This window comes from Zootoca vivipara, chromosome 11, assembly GCF_963506605.1.
Source record: "Zootoca vivipara chromosome 11, rZooViv1.1, whole genome shotgun sequence".
Lineage (NCBI taxonomy): Eukaryota > Metazoa > Chordata > Lepidosauria > Squamata > Lacertidae > Zootoca > Zootoca vivipara.
The window spans coordinates 18,552,152-18,571,749 of record NC_083286.1 but is presented as its reverse complement, the minus strand read 5'-3'; the positions used below and the strand labels follow the sequence as shown (position 1 = coordinate 18,571,749).

The window sequence follows — 19,598 nt, the reverse complement described above, 5'->3', positions numbered from 1 at the left end:
ATCTTGTCTCGCCGACCGAGCCCTCGAAAGCCCCGCGGCCTGAGCGAGGAGCGCCCCCATTGGCTGGTTGGGCAGAAGAAGTCGGGCGGTCACGTGCTACGCCCAACTGCCAAATACGTCATTTCGGAGAGTGACTGCGCGTGCGTTCTCTCTCTCTCTCTCTCTCTCTCTCTCTCTCTCTCTCTCTCTCTCTCTCTCTCTCTCTCTGGCTTCTGTCGCAAGAAAGCAGGTCTCGCGAGATTTGAAAGTACTCTTTGCAGTCACTGTATAACTTATCGAAAAGGACCATTGCGGTGCTTTTAAAACAGTGATGTGCGGCTAGTGTATTACCCATTTTTTAGAAATTCCGGAGCAGCTGCCGTAATCTTAAAAAATTAACCGGTTTATTATGACAAAATAAAAAAATTACTTCCAGTAGCACCTTAGAGACCAACTAAGTTTGTCATAGGTATGAGCTTTCGTGTGCATGCACACTTCTTCAGCTACCAGATTATTATGGCTCAACCTTCTTTGTAGGAGGCTAGGGTTGGGCTTTTCGGTATATAAAGAAAAATCTGTAGCGTCGTTAACAAACGAAAGTGCCCAAAATTTGTTAAGGGAAAGAATATATTTCGAACTGCTTTTCGTCCCAGCAGTAACCTGAAACTTGAATAGACTTGGTTATGTTAATAGCAAATAGTCCCCAGGCAGCTTAATGACTAACATATGGATTATCACATAAACTTTTGTGGACTATGTAGTTCAGTTAACCATATGTATGCCTCTAAATTCCCATATGGTATTTAATTAGAGTACAGTATGCTCTTCTATCTCATTCTGTGACTAAATGTATATTCTAATGTCAAGCCAGCTTCTCTCCCTCTCTCCCATGCAGCCTAATAAGAGAACAGATGAACACTAAAAGTGACCCCCTGTTTTGTTACATTTCCATTGGTCTTAACAAATATTGTCTGCCCATGGATTTTGGATAGTCTTTACTTTTATCTTGCCCTTCTTGGCTACGAAGAGAACGGATAGATCCCATCTACCAGTTCCGCAAGTAGTAAGGCATGCCTCATACCAAGCTGTAAATCTCGCAATTCTTAAACTTTTAACGTCCTCTGACAAACCAAAGTTTCAAACATATCTGTACAGTATGTCTCTTTAACCAAACAAATCGTCGCATGACCCAGCCAGCAGATTTGACAAGATCAGAGATGCCTTTTCTGTTTCCATTTGAAAGATACATCTGCAGTGGTTTGAGTAACACTGTGAACTTGAAAAACTGCAACATAGCAGTAACTGAAAGCATCTGGCAAAGTTTTATTTTTTAAAAAAAGACTGCTGCAGCTCAGGAGACTTTTTGCCTTCTCAGAAAACATGTGTGCAAATTTACAGAAGGCTGCTGGTATTCTTTTATAAATATGTTTTCCCAAGCCTTCCTTCCCCTAGAACTAAAACAGCACTTGAGTTTGATGCTGCAATTCTAAACCCACTTACCCAAGAATAGGTAAAGGTAAAGGACCCCTGGACGGTTAAGTCCAGTCAAGCTCGTCTCAGGCCAAGGGAGCCGGCATGGGTCATGTGGCTAGGATGACTAAACTGCTACTGACCATAGCTGTCAACTTTTCCCTTTTCTCACGAGGAATCCTATTCGGCATAAGGGAATTTCCTTTTTAAAAAGGGATAACTTGACAGCTATGCTACTGACGCACACTGGACCATTACAAATGCCAGAGCCCACTGAAACGCCATTTACCTTCCCGCTGCAGTGGTATCTATCTATCTACTTGCAATGGCATGCTTTCGAATTGCTAGGTTGGCAGAAGCAACAGAGCAACAGGAGCTCACCCCCTATGTGAATTCGAACTGCTGACCTTCTGATCGGCAAGCCCAAGACGCTCAGTGGTTTAGACCAGTGTTTCTCAACCAGTGTGCCTCCAGATGTTTTGGGACTACAACTCCCATCATTCCTGACTACTGGTCTTGCTAGCTAGGGATGATGGGAGTTGTAGTCCCAAAACATCTGGAGGCACACTGGTTGAGAAACACTGGTTTAGACCACAGCACCACCCATGTCCCTTTTACCCATGAGTAAGCCTCATGGAACTCAGTGAGACTTACTTTGGAGTAGACGTACCCTATTGTGCTGTGAGGCACAAATGCAACACATTTCTATCCATAGCATAACCTACACATCCTTTGCCCTTCCTATAATTACTTTTACACCCATTGACAGTTTCTACTCCAGCCTTCCCCAGCCTGGTGCCCTCTGGGCTACAGCTTCCATCAGCCCCAGCCAGATCGACCAATGGTGAAGCATGGTGGGAGTTGTAGTCCACAACATCTGGACGAGAGAAGATGCGCTTCTGCTCCTCCACGAACCACCTTTTTGCATTAACAAGGAATCAGATTTCTTGGTTCACATGGGCGCTGCCATTTTTAAATATCTCCTGGGGCGCAAGTGAGAGCTCAGCTGCCGGTTCAAAATGGCCCCACCACTTACATTTTTCATTCTTAAAAAACGGGAAGGCTTCTCTTTGCTTTTACCACCTTTTGTTTGGAAGTGCTCAAGCACCTCTGCATTTAAAGGGAAGGTCTCAGTTCCACCTTCAGAGGGTCTATGCCAGTGAGGGCCAAACTCCCCCCCCAGCTGTTTTTGGACTACAACTCCCATCATCCCCCGCTAACAGGACCAGTGGTCAGGGGATGATGGGAATTGTTGTCCCAAAACAGCTGGAGGGCCGAGTTTGGCCATCACTGGTTTAGTTACAGGTAGGTAGCCGTGTTGGTCTGATGTAGTCGGGGGGGGGGGAATAAAAAAAATCCTTCTAGTAGCACCTTAGAGACCAACTAAGTTTGTCATAGGTATGAGCTTTCGTGTGCATGCACACTTCTTCAGAACAAGTGTGCATGCACACAAAAGCTCATACCTATGACAAACTTAGTTGGTCTCTAGGGTGCTACTGGAAGGAATTTTTTATTTATTTTTTGTTTCATCACTGGTTTATGCAGTGTTTCCCAAACTTGGATCTCGGACTACAATTCCCATCATCCCCGATCATCGGTCCTGCTGTCTAGGGATGATGGGAGTTGTAGTCCGAAACAACAACAATAACCTATGGTAGGCATCCCCAAACTTCGGCCCTCCAGATGTTTTGGACTACAATTCCCATCATCCCTGACCACTGGTCCTGTTAGCTAGGGATCATGGGATTTGTAGGCCAAAACATGTGGAGGGCCACAGTTTGGGGATGCCTGACCTATGGGGACCTAAGTTTGGGGAAATCCTGGTCCATTGAAACCGATCGTTAGTACTGTAAGCTGCGCGGCTCGGAGGTGGTGGTGGTAGTGGTGGTGGTGGCTGCTTGCTCCAGCGAACTACAGTTCCCAGAATGCAAAGAGCCAACTCGCGCACGCGCTCTTCCTTTGCCCTTTGGCCGGCTTCTTCCCCGCTTACCCTCTGCGCTGTGCAGGAGCTGGGGAGGAGTGTCTCTCGAGTTGCCGAAGCAGCATGTCCGCTCCGTTGAGGTTTGACGGGCGGGTGGTGCTGGTGACTGGCGCAGGGGGAGGTAAGCAGTAGCGACCTCGAGGGCTTTAAAGGTTGCTTCTTAGCTACCTGCCCGGGTGCAGGTAGGAGGAGGCTGCCTGCAGGGTCTGCAGACGTGGGTCCCACTGCTGCTAGGTGTGTGCTGTCAATAGCCGGCTGCAATTTCTTTGCGATCTTCTTTTTGGGGGTCGAGGCTAAAGCTGTGCGCTCTTACCTGCGAGCAAGTCCCGCTGGGATCTGCTTTTGAGTAGACGTGTATTGGGCTGCAAAGATCTTCTATGCACTTGCCTAGATTTCGTTTTTGAGTACAGTAGACACTTTTGTACTGGAAGATCAATCTAGTTTCTGGCAGTGTCGACGCAGATTCTTCTGGAAAGCTCACGCACACAGTCTCCTGTCGTTTGTTCAGTGAAATTATAACCCTTTTATATGCAGCTTTTTATATATATACCTGTTATGGCTGACAGGCATTCATTGTCCTTGTGTGTTGATAGTGTGAAACTAGGACTGGCGAGACCCAGAATCAAATACTCAGTGATGAAGCTCCCTTTCGACTACGTACTTACTGCCTCCGCCTAACCTGCTTCACAGGACTGTTGAGAGGACAAAAGTAGGGGAGAAGTTAATCACGCTCATCTCTTTTAGTTCCTCAGAGGAAAATATAAGTAACGAAATAAATAACAACCACTAGTGGCTTTGCTTATTGCCACATCGGTTTGCAGTGAATTATGCAAGTTAAAGATGAAAATTATAATGTAATTGTTGCTGACATGGGACTGCAAAATAGGACATTCTGGTCCTTTTACCCCCCGCACCCCACCCTGCAAAACGGCTTTTGTTACAATAATGACAATTAAAAAAACTTTGGAGTAAGTTGCTAAGTTGAAAACCTTTTCAACTCTAGGCCTATATTCTTAAAAAAGGTAGGAAGTGTTCCTAACGTCACTTCAGAATACAGTATTGCCTAGATCCCTGAGATTGTGGGTGGGAATACGTGAGTTTCAAAACCTTCCCACTCAGGGATGAAACAACTCCCAAGGAAGATGATAAACATGCATAACAAGCCAAGCCTGTGTTTTGCAATATGTACTGCCACTAACTTCTTAAACCAGTCAACGTATAGGTGCCCTTAATGCAAAGTATGCTGATTCTAGAGTTAGTACCAGTGTTTTATCCTTCTATATTAGAATAATAAAATCATCAAATTGTATAGTTGGAAGGTATCAAGGGTCATGTAGCCTGAGACTCCTTCAGGAATCTCAGCTAAATCATATATGATTTAATGACTTTGCTATCATATCTTTTCGGTTATTATTAAAGCCATATATCTGAACAGCCATCTTTTCAGAGTCAATGATTGCCAGCTTCTAGTATAAATTCCTGTTATTGCTTAAAACATAAGGGAAGATTTGCTTCCTGTATGGGCTGAGTGAAATCCAACTATTCAGCCTCACTTCCTTGCCTCAGAGGACATGACTGGGAAGACTTGCCTCCCTTACCTCAGATAATAATAAATAATTTTGTTATTTGTACCCTGCCCATCTGACCGGGTTGCCCCAGCGACTCTGGTCAGCTTCTAACATATATAAAAACATAACGAATCATTAAACATTAAAAGATGACTTCAGTGGGCTCTGATGCTAGGTAAAGGTAAAGGGGCCCCTGACCATCAGGTCCAGTCGTGTCCAACTCTGGGGTTGCGGCGATCATCTCGCTCTATAGGCCGAGGGAGCCAGCGTTTGTCCGCAGACAGCTTCTGGGTCATGTGGCCAGCATGACAAAGCTGCTTCTGGCGAACCAGAGCAGCGCACGGAAACGCTGTTTACCTTCCTGCCGGAGTGGTACCTATTTATCTACTTGCACTTTGATGTGCTTTCGAACTGCTAGGTGGGCAGGAGCTGGGACCGAGCAACGGGAGCTCACCCCGTTGCAGGGATTCGAACCGCCGACCTTCTGATCAGCAAGCCCTAGACTCTGTGGTTTAACCCACAGCGCCACCTGGGTCCCTAAAGCGCCACCTGGGTCCCTAACTGATGCTAGATAGGCAGAGGATAAAATGTATAGGCTTGCGCACGTCAGGAAAATTCCTGACATGTCCTGGTTCTTGGGTGTAAAAATGGCATCGAGGGAATTTTGCCAGGGAGAACCCGGATGTATGGCAACATGATGGGAAAAGCAGCGGGAATAGCTCACTATTTTGGGGGGTAGGCCAACAATTTGGGTTTGTTCCTAAAAATAGGTCAACATTTTTGGGGTCTTCCTAAAAAAAGCTAAACAAGTTTGCGTGTGTCAGGAATTTTACTTTTTGTAATTTGGCAACCCTAAAAAAGGCAACACCTGGGAAGACCAAGAATGAGGGCAGGAAATGCCACCTCAATGATCCTGGCTCTAATAAGGTACTTTAGTGTTTGTTTTGTGAGCATTTTTTGTAAGGGACTTTGAGAGCTTCTCAGGGCTATAAAGTGCACTGTAAGTATTCTTAATCCACAAAGCATTTTATGAACTGGCAGGTTTAGTCATTCAGTTCTGGCTTAGCGTCAGCACCAAGGATACGGGGACATTGGACATTAGCTGATGCCTGCCTTGGTGGATGCTCTCTCTCAGTGCCCCTTGAGTCCCTCAAGTGGAAGTGCTGCTAAATATGCCAGCCTCCTGCTTGTGCACACTTGTGTGCTTACCCAGAAACAGCGGTGACACTGCTGTATTGTGAGTTAATGCTTGAAAGCATTTTAAAGTTGCTCTTTATCTTAGGGTAGAGAAATGGCTCCCAGCCCATTTTGGTGCCATTGCCGCTGGGTAAGCCAGTAAAAGAGAGGAGGGCATTTATAGCCGAGCTGCTGTGGGGAGTGGGATGGGGGGAGTGGAGGCACTGGAGAGGCCTGGTTGCCCCCACCCCCTCCTGTCCCAAAATCTGATCCAATTAAGCAAATTGCAATTAATTGGATGAGTTTAAGGTAAAGGGACCCCTGACCATTAGGTCCAGTCGTGACCAACTCTGGGGTTGCGGCACTCATCTCGCGTTATTGGCCGAGGGAGCCGGCGTACAGCTTCCAGGTCATGTGGCCAGCATGACAAAGCCGCTTCTGGTGAACCAGAGCAGCGCATGGAAACGCCGTTTACCTTCCCACTGGAGCGGTACCTATTTATCTACTTGCACTTTGATGTGCTTTTGAACTGCTAGGTTGGCAGGAGCTGGGACCGAGCAACGGGAACTCACCCTGTTGCGGGGATTCGAACTGTCAACCTTCTGATCGGCAAGCCCTAGGCTCTGTGGTTTAATCCACAGCGCCACCTGCGTCTCTTGTATAAGTTTAGTCGGTTCATTATTCACCTGAATCTTGCTAAGTTGCTGCATGAAACTGCTGTGGATCTTTTTGCATGTGAGGTGTGGGAGTGCAGGTTTGGAATAAGGATTCTTGAGCAAGTTGTTCAGCTAGATCAGCCAATCAAAAGAAGAGTTAGAAGAAACCGAGGGAGGGACATGAATTGTCCATAATTAATAACTGGCTTGAGATATGAGTTTCGTCAAAGTAAAGTACGTTTTGCCAGGGCTTTGTTACCAGCTTTGGCACAAAGATCAGTTGTGGGAGAAGGTGTCTGTGTATCAGGCCACTTCAGGTTTGCTAGTGAGTCACATTAGCAAGTTATTTGGTGCCCATTGACTAGACAAACTATGGAATAACCAAGATGCAAGCTTCAAAGAGGGTAACTGTCACAGCAAAAATCTCAAAGAGTCTAATGACACTGCAGAGTCTAACAGACCTATTGTGTCATAAGGTTTTTTTAAATAATTTTTTTGTTAATTTTATTTATGCATTTTTCAGTTTACACTTTGCCGTACATGCATGCATCATCTTACCTTACTACTACATAGACTTCCCAACCTATCCCTCATTGACCTCCTAGCACATTTTCTTTGATTCGCTACATTGCCTTTCTTTTTCTACCTTTTCCATCCCTATGATTCACTTACTTCCCCCCTGCTTTATGCCCACTTGAAAATTTGCCTTGATACCATCTCTTTTTAAATATTCTTGAAAGCAATCCCACTCGCTTTTTATTTTACTGCATTTTCATCCCAGTTTCTTATTTTTGCCATTCCACAAATTCTATTAATTTGTGTAACCACGGCTCCTTTGTCGGAGTAATCCTTTCTTTCCTGCTCTTTGCGTAAACCATTCTTGTGTCATAAGTTTTTGTAGACTTCATTTTCTTTGCTGCATTTAATTTACCACTGAACTCACTGTTTACAGTTATCCTTGCATGCACCATGTGTATATCCTGAGTTATAGGCAGTGCTTTTTTTTTTTTCTGGGGGGACGCAGGAGTACACATACCCCTAAACATTTTGTGAATCTTAAATATGGCCTCATTGAGGGGCAGTTTTACAATATGAGTAGGAAAATGAGAGTAGCCCTACACATTTTTTAAAGAAAAGAAAGCACTGGTTATAGTTATAGAATGCATCTGATTAAGTGGACTATAGTAATAAGGAACAAAGGAAAATACCTTATACCAAAGCAGATCATTGATCTGTCTAGCTCAAAATTGTCTATGCAGACTGACTTCTGCTCTCCAGGGTTTCAGATCGGTCCTACATGGAGATGCGCTGGGCAACCTGGTATCTTCTACATGCAGATAAGATGCTCTGATCTATGGCCCTTCCTGAAATGTTCAGGAAGTCCACAAAAGCTTATGCCGGAATAAATTAGTTTTTAAAGTTGCACAGGGCTCTTTATTCTCCAAGATGCATATAAATGTTAAAGCTGCCAGTGTCACAATGCACTTGATAACTGAATAGGGCATTGATTCTATTCACAGAGCGTTTGTTGGAAAAACAAGTTCCCACAGATACGCTGCACTGGTCACTTGCGAATAAACAATTCTAATTTATAAATGCTTTTAAGAAACCTTAGATTTAAGAACACTGCACTACCAATGTATCTTTTGTTGTGGGGGGGGGGGCATCTCAAGAGTGATCTCATGAATTAGCCCAACAGTTGGATATCATGGGTTGTTGAAGTTGTGTGTTGTTATTTTGCTTAGCCAAGTGCCTGTTCAAGTTTGTTTTTGAAGCCACTTCATTTGTATGAAAAAGGGCTTCAGGTTCTGTCTTTGCATTCTAAAAACCTTTTACAAGGATCAATTAATTCCCCCCCCCACTAAAATGGCTTTTGTAGTTCAGTTTTGTAGTTCAATTGTCCATGGGATCAAGGCTGAAATACAAATAGGAGAAGGACAATTGGATTCTGTTACAGTGCTGTTGTACATGCTGAACAAATGGTCCCTACGGAAGAAAGAGTTTTTGCCTTTAGTGCAATATGAGGAAGGCAATCTAATGCTCCAGTCCTAAACTCCCCTACCTTGAGAGTAAGCCCCAGGACTTACTTCTGAGTAGACCTGGTTAGGATTGTACTGCAAGGTTGCAATCTCATACCCACACAGTCAGTGGGATTTCTGTGTAGACAGGCGTAGGATTGCATTGTAAATTTATTTGTTGGCATCCATCTGTCTCGAAAGACAATGGACTGTGCCTCTGGGGGTGATCAAATTGCTGAAGAATCACAGCGCCTGCTGCGGCTGCAGAGACTGGTAACTTGTAACTGCTGCCTCTTGCATTGTTTTTGCTGCGTTAGCAGCACTGAAGTGACCTCCCTGGGCAGTGTACATGGAGGTACTGGGCTGCTCAGACAGCAGGACCCCTCTCTCGGTCTTGCTGATGTGGTCCAAAGGAAAGCAGAGCAATCATTTGGACACGGGTGGCGCTGTGGTCTAAACCACTGAGCCTAGGCCTTGCCGATCAAAAGGTCGGCGGTTCAAATCCCTGCGACGGGGTGAGCTCCTGTTGCTCAGTCCCAGCTCCTGCCCACCTGACAGTTCAAAAGCACGCCAAAAAGTGCAAGTATATTAATAGGTACCGCTCCGGCGGGAAGCTAAACGACGTTTCTGTGCGCTGCTCTGGTATCGGTGTTATGTTGTGCCAGAAGCGGCTTAGTCATGCTGGCCACATGACCCGGAAAAACTGTCTGCGGAGCGGACAAACGCTGGCTCCCTCTGCCTGTAAAGTGAGGTGAGCGCCGCAACTCCAGAGTTGTTCAAGACTGGACTTAACTGTCAGGGGTCCCTTTACCTTTTTACCTGGCTGCAGGAGTTGCCAGAAGGAGGCGTATAAGACGCCACCCCAACTGCCTTGGGGACTCTGCTCCATATTTGTGTAGTGTTTACCCTTCAACCTTTTCTTTTCACAAAGATGTCTCACAAAGCAGCAGGTATGGATTCTTCCTCGGGCTTTACTCCCAAAGCCTTTCTCATGAATGAGTATCGCCGCTATTTTCGGTGAAGATGAGCAAACACTCTAAAGTATGGTGGCCGGAAATGAACATACACTTGCTGTATGTTCAGAAAATATATGCATCAGAATATGTTTTCAAACTACTTCCCCCACCACAATCTCCATGACGGAGGCATATTCTAAAATGTTCACTGATGTTAAACTTAAACTTGCAAGGCTACCATATTAACTTGGGAAGTAGTAGATTAATCTACCTAGTTTATTTTCCTTCACTCCATCCATCTTCCCAGAATGAACCATGGCTGGCTAATTTCCTTCTCTACCGCACAGCTTAGCTACATAGATAGTTCCAAGTATTTCTGCAGATGAAAGGACTTAAGCGATTAGCTTCTTCTGGGATAGCCCTCCTGGGAACAGGATCAGCAAGTAAGCCAGGAGTACTGATGACATTCGCTTTGGATATCTCTCTCTGAGCCTCTGCTTAATTCCCTATATCAGATGATTGTACAAAACATGGATGTGAAGCAACTTCAGAATAAATGTTCCTTTTCTTGTTGGGTCCACACACACAGACTTGACTTCTTTTTCAGTTTTTAAACTGTTGAGATTCTAAAAGAACTTCTTCTTTTTAATCCCTGGTAGGACTGGGCAGAGCCTATGCCCTGGCGTTTGCTGAAAGAGGAGCTTCTGTGGTTGGTAAGTTATTTACTTTAGTTCTTTTGCCAGCAACCTTTGTCATTTGTGATTTAAAACGCTGCAACTTGTCCCAGCAACCTTTGCACTTCATTTATTTATCTATTAATCGTTGCACTCCTTACTTGTGGAGATCCACTGTTAAGCTTTTCCAGTTTAATTTCTCTGACCTAGTTTCGATGGCAAGACAGCTAGGGGTTTTACATAATGGCATACTGGCATTTGGGTAGTACATCTTCTTGCCCACGGGCACTACATGTTTATGGGGAACCAAGTGTTAAGTTGGAGTGGTAGCTAGTTGCTGGAAAAGAAATGTTTCCTGAAAACAAAAGCACTTGTGGTTCGCACAATGCCACATGCAATATTTTAGAAGAGTGTTGTGTGTGTGTAATTGCTTTCATGTCATGTTAATGGAGCTCATGCAAGACTGCGGGACTTTAGTGATTAATTGGCTTGTTTTTCATAGTTGGGCAACAACAACTTCATGTGATTCATTAAAGGGAACCAAGTAGTTTCTGAGTGTGCATATATGCACATAGGTTAGGAGCATACTGGAACATACTGGAAACTCTGGAATGTGTTTAATATATTGGAGGATAAACCAAGTTATGGAAGGATTTAAAGACAACAGCAATATAAATGTGTGTTATGGATTAAGTCCTCTTTAGCTAGCGACACTTCCAAGGCTTAAGACTACATACTAAACTAGGAAATAAAACTCACTGCATTCTGAGTAAATTATTTCTGATAATCATTTGTGTTCCATCTTGAGTTGGCAGCAGCAGACTCTTCCTTCTACTCGTTGGGGCACTTTTCAAATTACACAACTTCTAAGGGTTTGTTGAATTTTCATGTAGCTTTACATAATTTGAAACCTTGAAATCTGGAGCAAAGCTCTTAACACATGGCCAGAGAGCTCTTTCATTGAGTAGCTGCAGTTTCCCAAGGATTGCAATTAGATGCCTTTTCAATGCCTGTTTAGCAAGAACATCTTGAGCTTCGGTTTTAGTGACAATGGACAAAAGTTCACAAATTGTGCAATTTTGAAAGAAAATGCTATAGCGGGAGTGAGTTGAGCACATTCTATTTAACACTCCACTCTGTGTGTTAAATTTGGAAGACAACCATACAGTGGTACCTCGGTTTATGAACACAATTGGTTCCAGAAGTCTGTTCATAAACTGAAGCGTTCATAAACTGAAGCGAACTTTCCCATTGAAAGTAATGGAAAGTGGATTAATCCGTTCCAAACGGTCCGCGGAGTAACCGTTCATAAACTGAAGCGAACTTTTCCATTGAAAGTAATGGAAAGTGGATTAATCCGTTCCAGATGGGTCCGCGAAGTACTTAAACTGAAGCGTTCATAAACTGAAACATGGGTGTAATTGGTTCCGGAAGTCTGTTCATAAACTGAAGCGTTCATAAACTGAAGCGAACTTTCCCATTAAAAGTAATGGAAAGTGAATTAATCCGTTCCAGATGGGTCCGCAGCGTTCATAAACCGAAAATTCATAAACCGAGGTGTTCATAAACCGAGGTTCCACTGTAATCATAAGCCTAACCATAGTTAGGCCATTTGAACACCACAGCAAACTGCAGTTAGTGCTAAACAGGAAAATGAAAGGGAAGGAAGATTGGAGGAAAAGGAGGTAATGTCTGAGAGGATGGCAATTTGATCATGAATTGAGTCAGTGACAGAAGTGTTGGTGGACCTGAATTAAGGCATAGAGAACATGTTTTTCAAATGTTTAGGTAGCTCAGAACTAAGCAGAATTGCAGGCTTCGTTAGCGATGTAGCCAGGAATTGCTATCCTATTTGCTAATGGCAGTGGGCAACTCTAGAAGTTGATAAATGGCAATTAGGAAAATAATATATATCATTCATATTTTTCTACCAAGCAGCTATTCTGATTTGCAGCTCACACATTTACGATACAATCTACAAGTCCTGTTTCGCATTGCAAACTGCTGGTTGCAGCCCGGGTTGGCTTTCTTCATCGTTTCCGCTGCCGCAGCTCCAATAACCAGTGTGACACGCTGTTTAAACCAAGCAGTTGTCAAAGCAGCTACAGCACTAACTGCACTAAAAGCTTCAGAAACGTGTGCAGTTCCTTTTCATTTTAGCTAACAGCTGCTCTGAATTACGGCTTTTATTCTGGAAGTGGTTAAAGTTGTTTGAAATGCGAGCCTTCGTCATTTTTAATGTAAGAATGTTCAAAACATACTCAAAAACAGAGGCTTTGCAGCAGTTAGAACAGAAGCCTAGTGAACCAGACCTTATACCCTTCAGTACAAGGTTTCCAGCTCCTTCAGTCTAGTTTAACATGATACACTTTCAAACAATTGTTAGCCTTGGGGAAATAATCCTAGACGTTTGCAGGAGAGAGGACTCGGAGATCTATTGCTATTACCTCAGGTCTTGTCTTTAATGCCATATGTTTTCTGCATAACTGTCAATGTTTTATAAGTGGAAGACCAGAATACTGCAAATATATTCAGCGCATAGTTTCTATATACGCATAGTTCATTTATGAGTTGTGCAAGTCTCGGTCTGAAGGCACGTGAGGCCTTGCTGCGCTTAAGCGAGTCTGCGACTGGTTAGTGCCTGGTTGGGTAACAGCTGGGAATCTCATGTATACAGCCTTGGGGTCAGTGATGGAAGGCAGGTGGCACCATAAACATAAAAATGAAATAAATAAAAATAGTCTTTCAATGCGTCTTTCCAAAGATGCCCAAGTATGCAGGCCCTGTATACATGAAGGAGCGTCTCCACCCCCGTGGTTCAGCCCAGACACTGAGGTCCAGCTCCGAGGGCCTTCTGGTGGTTCCCTCACTGTGAGATTACAGGAAACCAGGCAGCAGGCCTTCTTGGTAGTGGCACCCTCCAAGTGGAATGCCCTCCCATCAGATGTCAAGGAGATAAGTAACTATACAACCGTTAGAAGACATCTGAAGGCAGCCCTGTATAGGGAAGTTTTTTAATGTTTAATGTTTTGCTAGGTTTTTGTATATGTTGTAAGCCGTCCAGAGTGGCTGGGGCAACCCAGTCTGATAGGTAGGGTACAAATAATAAAATTATTGTTATTATTAAGATGGCTACTTGAAACTGGCACGAAACAGAAATATAATCCTTGCCTGTCAGTCCATCTGTCTATCAGCTACAGAGCTTACTGGCCTCCCTTACAATTAATCAATACCCATTTTGACATTTGGAATGCTAATACAGATATGCATGTTTAAGCCTCTTACAAGCAAATAACCACCAGTTTTTAACGTTAGAAGTGTTTGTATAAATAGGAACATTCAGTAAATCTATTCATTAAAAATAATAATGGTACCCACTTGTAATTGGTATATTTCTGCTGTTAGGTCATAGGAAGAGCCCTTAAATGATTTTGACTAGAGGTCTGTTTGATGTCTCCTGTGAAATCTGCTTCTTTAGCTTTTGCGATCTGAGCATGTGCTGGAGCTTCCTCTGACACGACTTTCTTGATTTCAACTTCAAGGCTACTGCAGAATGAATTTTGCGGGGGGGGGGGGGAGAGGGTGTGAAATCAAGAATTAAAATTGACAATACTCCCTCTTGTAAGCTCTGTTTCAGAGGACATTAAATCGCCTCGGTCTCTGGAAACCGCTTTGATTTTTTGGGGTCATTGCATTAGAGTTGGCAGTCTCGAAGACTATTCCACTCTCCTTAGTAGCGATAGCTGTGCTTTGACCAAAGGCGGTATGATTTTGAATACCAGAATGCAATCCTATACCTTCTTAACCCACTGAAGTCAATGAGACTTGCCTCCAAGTAGACATATATAGGATTGCACTGTAATTAAACTTGAGATACAGTCGTACCTCAGGTTAAGAACTTAATTTGTTCTGGAGGTCTGTTCTTAACCTGAAACTGTTCTTAACCTTGGGTATCACTTTAGCTAATGGGGCCTCCCGCCGCCGCCGCACCATTTCTGTTCTCATCCTGAAGCAAAGTTCTTAACCCGAGGTGCTATTTCTGGGTTAGCGGAGTCTGTAACCTGAAGCGTCTGTAACCCGAAGTACCACTGTATGTACAGACTTTTTTCTTCACACTACCCCTCTTTCCTCTCCTTCCATCACAACTGAAAAGAGTGAATGATACAATCAGAACTTTAGCTTACTGTAACATTCTATAGGTTCCCCTTACATTTGTTATTTTATGCAATTCTAGTTCTCTATTGGTTTCTAACATGGTCTACTTGGAAGTAAGTCCTATCGAATTTAGTGGAGCTTACTCTCAGGTAAAGCAGGGTTGGGTTGCAGCCTTAGCCAACACTTAGGCTAGTAAAATGCTTTTAAGCAGATCATGAGGTGTCTGCATAAGGATATTAATTTTATGCTATCCCCTGATTCTGTGTATCTTTCAGAACAAATTTTTATGGACACCTTTTTAATGTACTTCATTAACGCCTGAGGAATTATTGACCGCAGAGGCAAATTTTAAATTGCATTATTTTGTTTGACCACATGGGGGTAATGCTGCTTCATAAATATGATATATATATACATATCCGCAAGCACAATTTGCTTTCCCTTTTGAGCTCTCCTCCAAGATGAGCTGCTTAGCATTATTATTACGTAACCTGGATTTTCTGCATGCTCTTGTTTTATGTCTGAAAATATGCAAATAATCCATGCATGTTTCTTCCAGTTCAAAAGCACTGAATTGCAATGATGAAAATAAAACTGTTTCTGCCTGTCTATGAAGTCTAATTAGTGCGCTGCAGGGGAAGAAAAAAAAAGATTTTTCAGAATAACTGCATACATCTATGATATTGGGGGCTCCTGTTTTAACTACCGAGTGTGCTTTTTAAACAGAGACTGCCAATAGAAGGCCTTCATATGGTCCTGAAATAATTTCGCTCACCCTGTAAGCTCTTGTTGGGTTTCTGACAATTTCAGCTCTAAGTTTATATGTAGTCTTAGCCTACCCTGTTTGCACAGGTATCCGATTACAGAAATGCTTGCTGTGCCAGAAACATTACCTGTACTTTAAATGTCCCAGAGTCATCTGCTCATGATTTTTCGGTCTAGGAAGTGTTAGTTTAAATAAAGGACATGGAAGCTGTGACCCTCCTGATGTTGTTCAACTGCAGTCCAATAACATCTGGAGAACCGCAAGTTCCCTATCCCAGATTAAAACTGAACATTGGCAGACTAAATGTGTACTTATTCTGACCCATATACAGTGGTACCTTGGTTCTTGAACTTAATCCATTCCAGGTGTCCGTTCGACTCCTGAAACCATTAAAAAACCAAGGCACGGCTTCCGATTGGCTGCAGGAGCTTCCGGGTTTGCGGCGTTCGGGCGCCGATTTGTTCGACAACTAAGCCATTCGGGAACCAAGGTACCACTGTGTGTTAGGTCTGGCTCACACATCTTGATAAGTATGACTTTCTGGCATGTTCGCACAGTCACAGTTCCCAATGGGGAGCTCACTCTTGCTTTGCTCCGACCCCTGAGCTTTTTAGCTTGGCGCAGAATGGCAACTATGCCAAGGTTTAGTTTAGCGTGTCATCTGAACCCAGAGTCATGGTTAACATACTGTAGGAGCCAACTCCTAGGGGCCCAGGTCCCTTCGGCCTCATGCAATAAAATATTTAAGGGTCCTGGATCTCCCCAAAGTTGAGCCATTTAAATGCTGTGGGCTGTACCCCAACATTCCATCAATTATGTGGGACGGGGCTTACCTGGGCCCCCCAATATTTTATTTAAGTTGGCACTGCTGATCTTTAAGGTCTGTCCCTACCCTTAGTTGCAGCAGCTGGTCCTAATTCTCATTACAATCTTCTCTGTTTGTTACCCAGTGAATGATCTCGGAGGTGACTTCAAGGGACATGGAAAGAGCTCGTCAGCTGCTGACAATGTTGTTGAAGAAATAAGAGCCAAAGGTGGAAAAGCAGTGGCCAACTATGGTATGTTTCTCCCCTCTCATCTCTATCCTGCCTCCTCCTCCCTCCCCCCCCCCGAAAAAATATGCTCACAAAGCTACTATTTCTAACTCTTGAAGTATGTAAACCCAGGTAAGGTTCTTAGAAGGGTCTGACATTTTGGCAAAATTATATGTAACCATAAATGAAATTTTAAATGACTGTTGCACGATTAGTGGTTTCCTAGAATTTTGCTTTCCAATTGATCCTAATCTCAGAACTGGGGAAAAAAAGCTTGGGAATTATTGTCACCCAGCTAAAAAGTTAAGAGTGCCCAATATTATTGGGTCTGCTGTACCAATTGTGACTAGGTAGTCAGAATGTGGAACCATGAACCATAAGCCCACACATTTTGGAAAGATTTGAAGTTATGCGATTCATTGCGGCTACGTAAGTGTGATTCTCTTTCCAACAATTATCATTTTTGCAGCCTATGCTGTTGCATTAAATGAAGACGTACACGTTTAGCTTACCTGGTGCGGATCATGATGGCTAGTATTTATGCTGAGTCCTTAAATGGTAGCTCTGTTTCTTTATTCTTTAAGCACCCGGGTGCTGCTTCATTGTGATCTATCTGGTAATTTCTTAGTGGCCATGAGCTGAGCGTACTGTTCTCTATTTGCAGCGCATGCCGCTGCCTTTTGAAAGTGGTTTCCAATCTTGCATCTTATAAAGGCTTAAGTCCATACATAAATGTAACAGACACATGACATGCATGTATTTACCTGCAGCTCCCATCTATTTGCACAGACTATGGTAAGCGCTGTGAAATGCATGTGGAACTGTGTGGCCCTTGTGTCAGAAGAACACCAGAAAATAACCTGCAGCGTGTCGTGAAATTTATTGATCGATGTCCTTCTAGCCTCAAGGCACAGCCAGGAACTGAAGATCATGGTCTGGTGCTTTAAATGAGCCTAGTGTTTTGCCCATCTGACACATGCAATTATCCTTAGATACTAAAGCAATTTGTTGCTTACTTGACTTTAGATCAGGCTTCCTCAACCTCGGCCCTCCACATGTCTTGAGATTACAATTCCCATCATCCCTGACCACTGGTCCTGCTAGCTAGGGATCATGGGGGTTGTAGGCCAAAAACATCTAGAGGGCTGAGGTTGAGGAAGCCTGCTTTAGATTGTGATGTCTGAAGCCCAGGCATCGGAACTCAAAATGCTGCTTGTTCCCACATTGAAGCCTTTTTGTTTCGGTTCAGGGTCTTAAATATGTGTTACCTTCCAAGGACATGTGCACATACAGTGGCTTGGATCCTGACCACAGCAGTGCACATTGTGCCATATGCAAAGCAGGGTTTTTTCTGCTCCATACCCCCTGGTGCCTCTTTGCAAATTTACTTGTGAGAGCCAGGAGACCCCTCTGGAATGGCATGTGTGGGAGGGGCTGCAGCTGGGGCGGGTATTGGCGCTCCCTGCTATGAACAAGCAGAAGTGGCTTCCACTCACCCAAAGAGCACATAGGATCTAAGCCAGTGTTTTCTTCCCCATTCCGGCTATTCTGTCTATCCACAGGTATCTGTTTGTGTGCATAATGTCTCTGGTAATCATGAATGCAGCAGGAAGAAATTGCAGTAGCTGCAGTCGCAGGAGTTACTGCTGTCTATGGTAATCAACTTGTTTATGCAAATGCATAGCCCAGATAGTTTGTCCGTGAGCAAAATTTGATGTGTAATGGCCTCTAGGGATCACGTTCAGGTTTTCTTGTGTCCTGCTTTCCACCCGCATGGGTGTATTCTCTCTAACTAGAATATTCTCATTGCTGATTGAGGTTTAAGTTCTTTTTCTATAACTTCTTTCTGCAGATTCAGTGGAAGCCGGCGAGAAGCTTGTGCAAACTGCACTGGATGCTTTTGGGAGGATAGGTATGATTACTTTTTTTTTAAATGAGACAGAGCACTTCTGTCCTAAAAGGAGGTTTAGGACAGACTTAGGGGGTTAGCTCCCACATAGCTGCCCTGATCTTTCGGATGCAGCTCATGAAAAGGCTTCTGTATCCACTTGAGCGGTGGGCAGCTGCATGAAGGCATCCCTTTGTCATCAAGAGCCACCCATCCTATTGATGAGAAGAGGGAGGATTCCAGCTCACCTGGGAGCACCATGCAGGCATCAGGGCATTTGAGGAGTCATGTCCTGAAGCTACTGTGATGTAGCCATGTACATTTTTGAATGCCAACTCACAGATGCATAAAACGGCAAGGCAAAGTTTATGGGGCCGCTTCAAAAATACGTAAGGAGTATTGAATTTGAATCAACTCTCTTTTTCACGTTGCAGCAGCATTATATATTCATGCTAAGTCTGGTGGCCTGAACCTTGGACTTGCTGTTCTAGCAAATGCTTAGGATAGCATGCATCAGCGTGTCTTTGTCCTTTGTTTGAGAGGCATTGCTTCATTTAGATATGCAAGTGCCCCTGAATGTGAATGAGGCTGTTAGGCCAGTTACGTTCCAAGAAGCACTGCGTTTGCCCAAATTTTAGTAACTGTTCATTCATTCGAAACAAAAATGTGGGGCGTTCTTTTCTCTCTTGCCAGTCTGTTACAACTGGCTGGGGCAATTCAGTCAGATGGGCAGGATACAAATAATAAAATTATTGTTATTGTTGTTGTTGTTGTTGTTGTTGTACCACCAGTCTAATGTGCTGCAGCCAGAGACTGGAGTCACTTCCAGCCTTTAACAAGTGCAAGCATTTTGCATTCCTGAAATGTACTCTCTCTGTGTCTCAGGACTGGCCAGATTTGCTAAAGGCAAAATTAAATGCAACTCAAGTAGTAGTAAATATTTTAGCATGCATACCAAAACTATGTATAGAGTGTATATAACATTTTGTGTGCATTTATTTTGCAGACATACTTATCAACAATGCTGGGTAAGTAGATCTGAATGACAAAGACTTTTTCTTCTGCCACAGATTCATTACGTTGTGACTGCTGTGATGATTTTGCTTCCTTTTCTTCTATTTAGGATACTGAGGGACCGTTCGTTTGCTAGAATTAGTGATGAAGACTGGGGTGAGTTGACTAAGTAGCAAAGCTCAATGACGTGGATCAGTGGCGGGGAACAGAATCTGGTCGGTGGGGCATATCGTTATCTCCCAACACCCTCCCCCCCACCATGT

The 19,598-nt window shown here is 43.7% G+C and overlaps 1 protein-coding gene across 1 annotated transcript in view; it reads left to right on the top strand.

The window, feature by feature from the left end:
- Window positions 1–3,426: 3,426 nt before the first annotated feature.
- The window catches only part of HSD17B4 (hydroxysteroid 17-beta dehydrogenase 4), a 76,947-nt gene continuing 60,775 nt past the window's right edge, over window positions 3,427–19,598 (top strand). Inside the window, exons 1-6 of the mRNA XM_035099591.2 lie at window positions 3,427–3,551; window positions 10,464–10,517; window positions 16,350–16,457; window positions 18,286–18,345; window positions 19,328–19,349; window positions 19,445–19,491. Of these exons, the coding sequence (XP_034955482.2) occupies window positions 3,494–3,551; window positions 10,464–10,517; window positions 16,350–16,457; window positions 18,286–18,345; window positions 19,328–19,349; window positions 19,445–19,491 (349 nt within the window). The 5' untranslated portion in view covers window positions 3,427–3,493. The remainder of the gene's footprint in view (window positions 3,552–10,463; window positions 10,518–16,349; window positions 16,458–18,285; window positions 18,346–19,327; window positions 19,350–19,444; window positions 19,492–19,598) is intronic.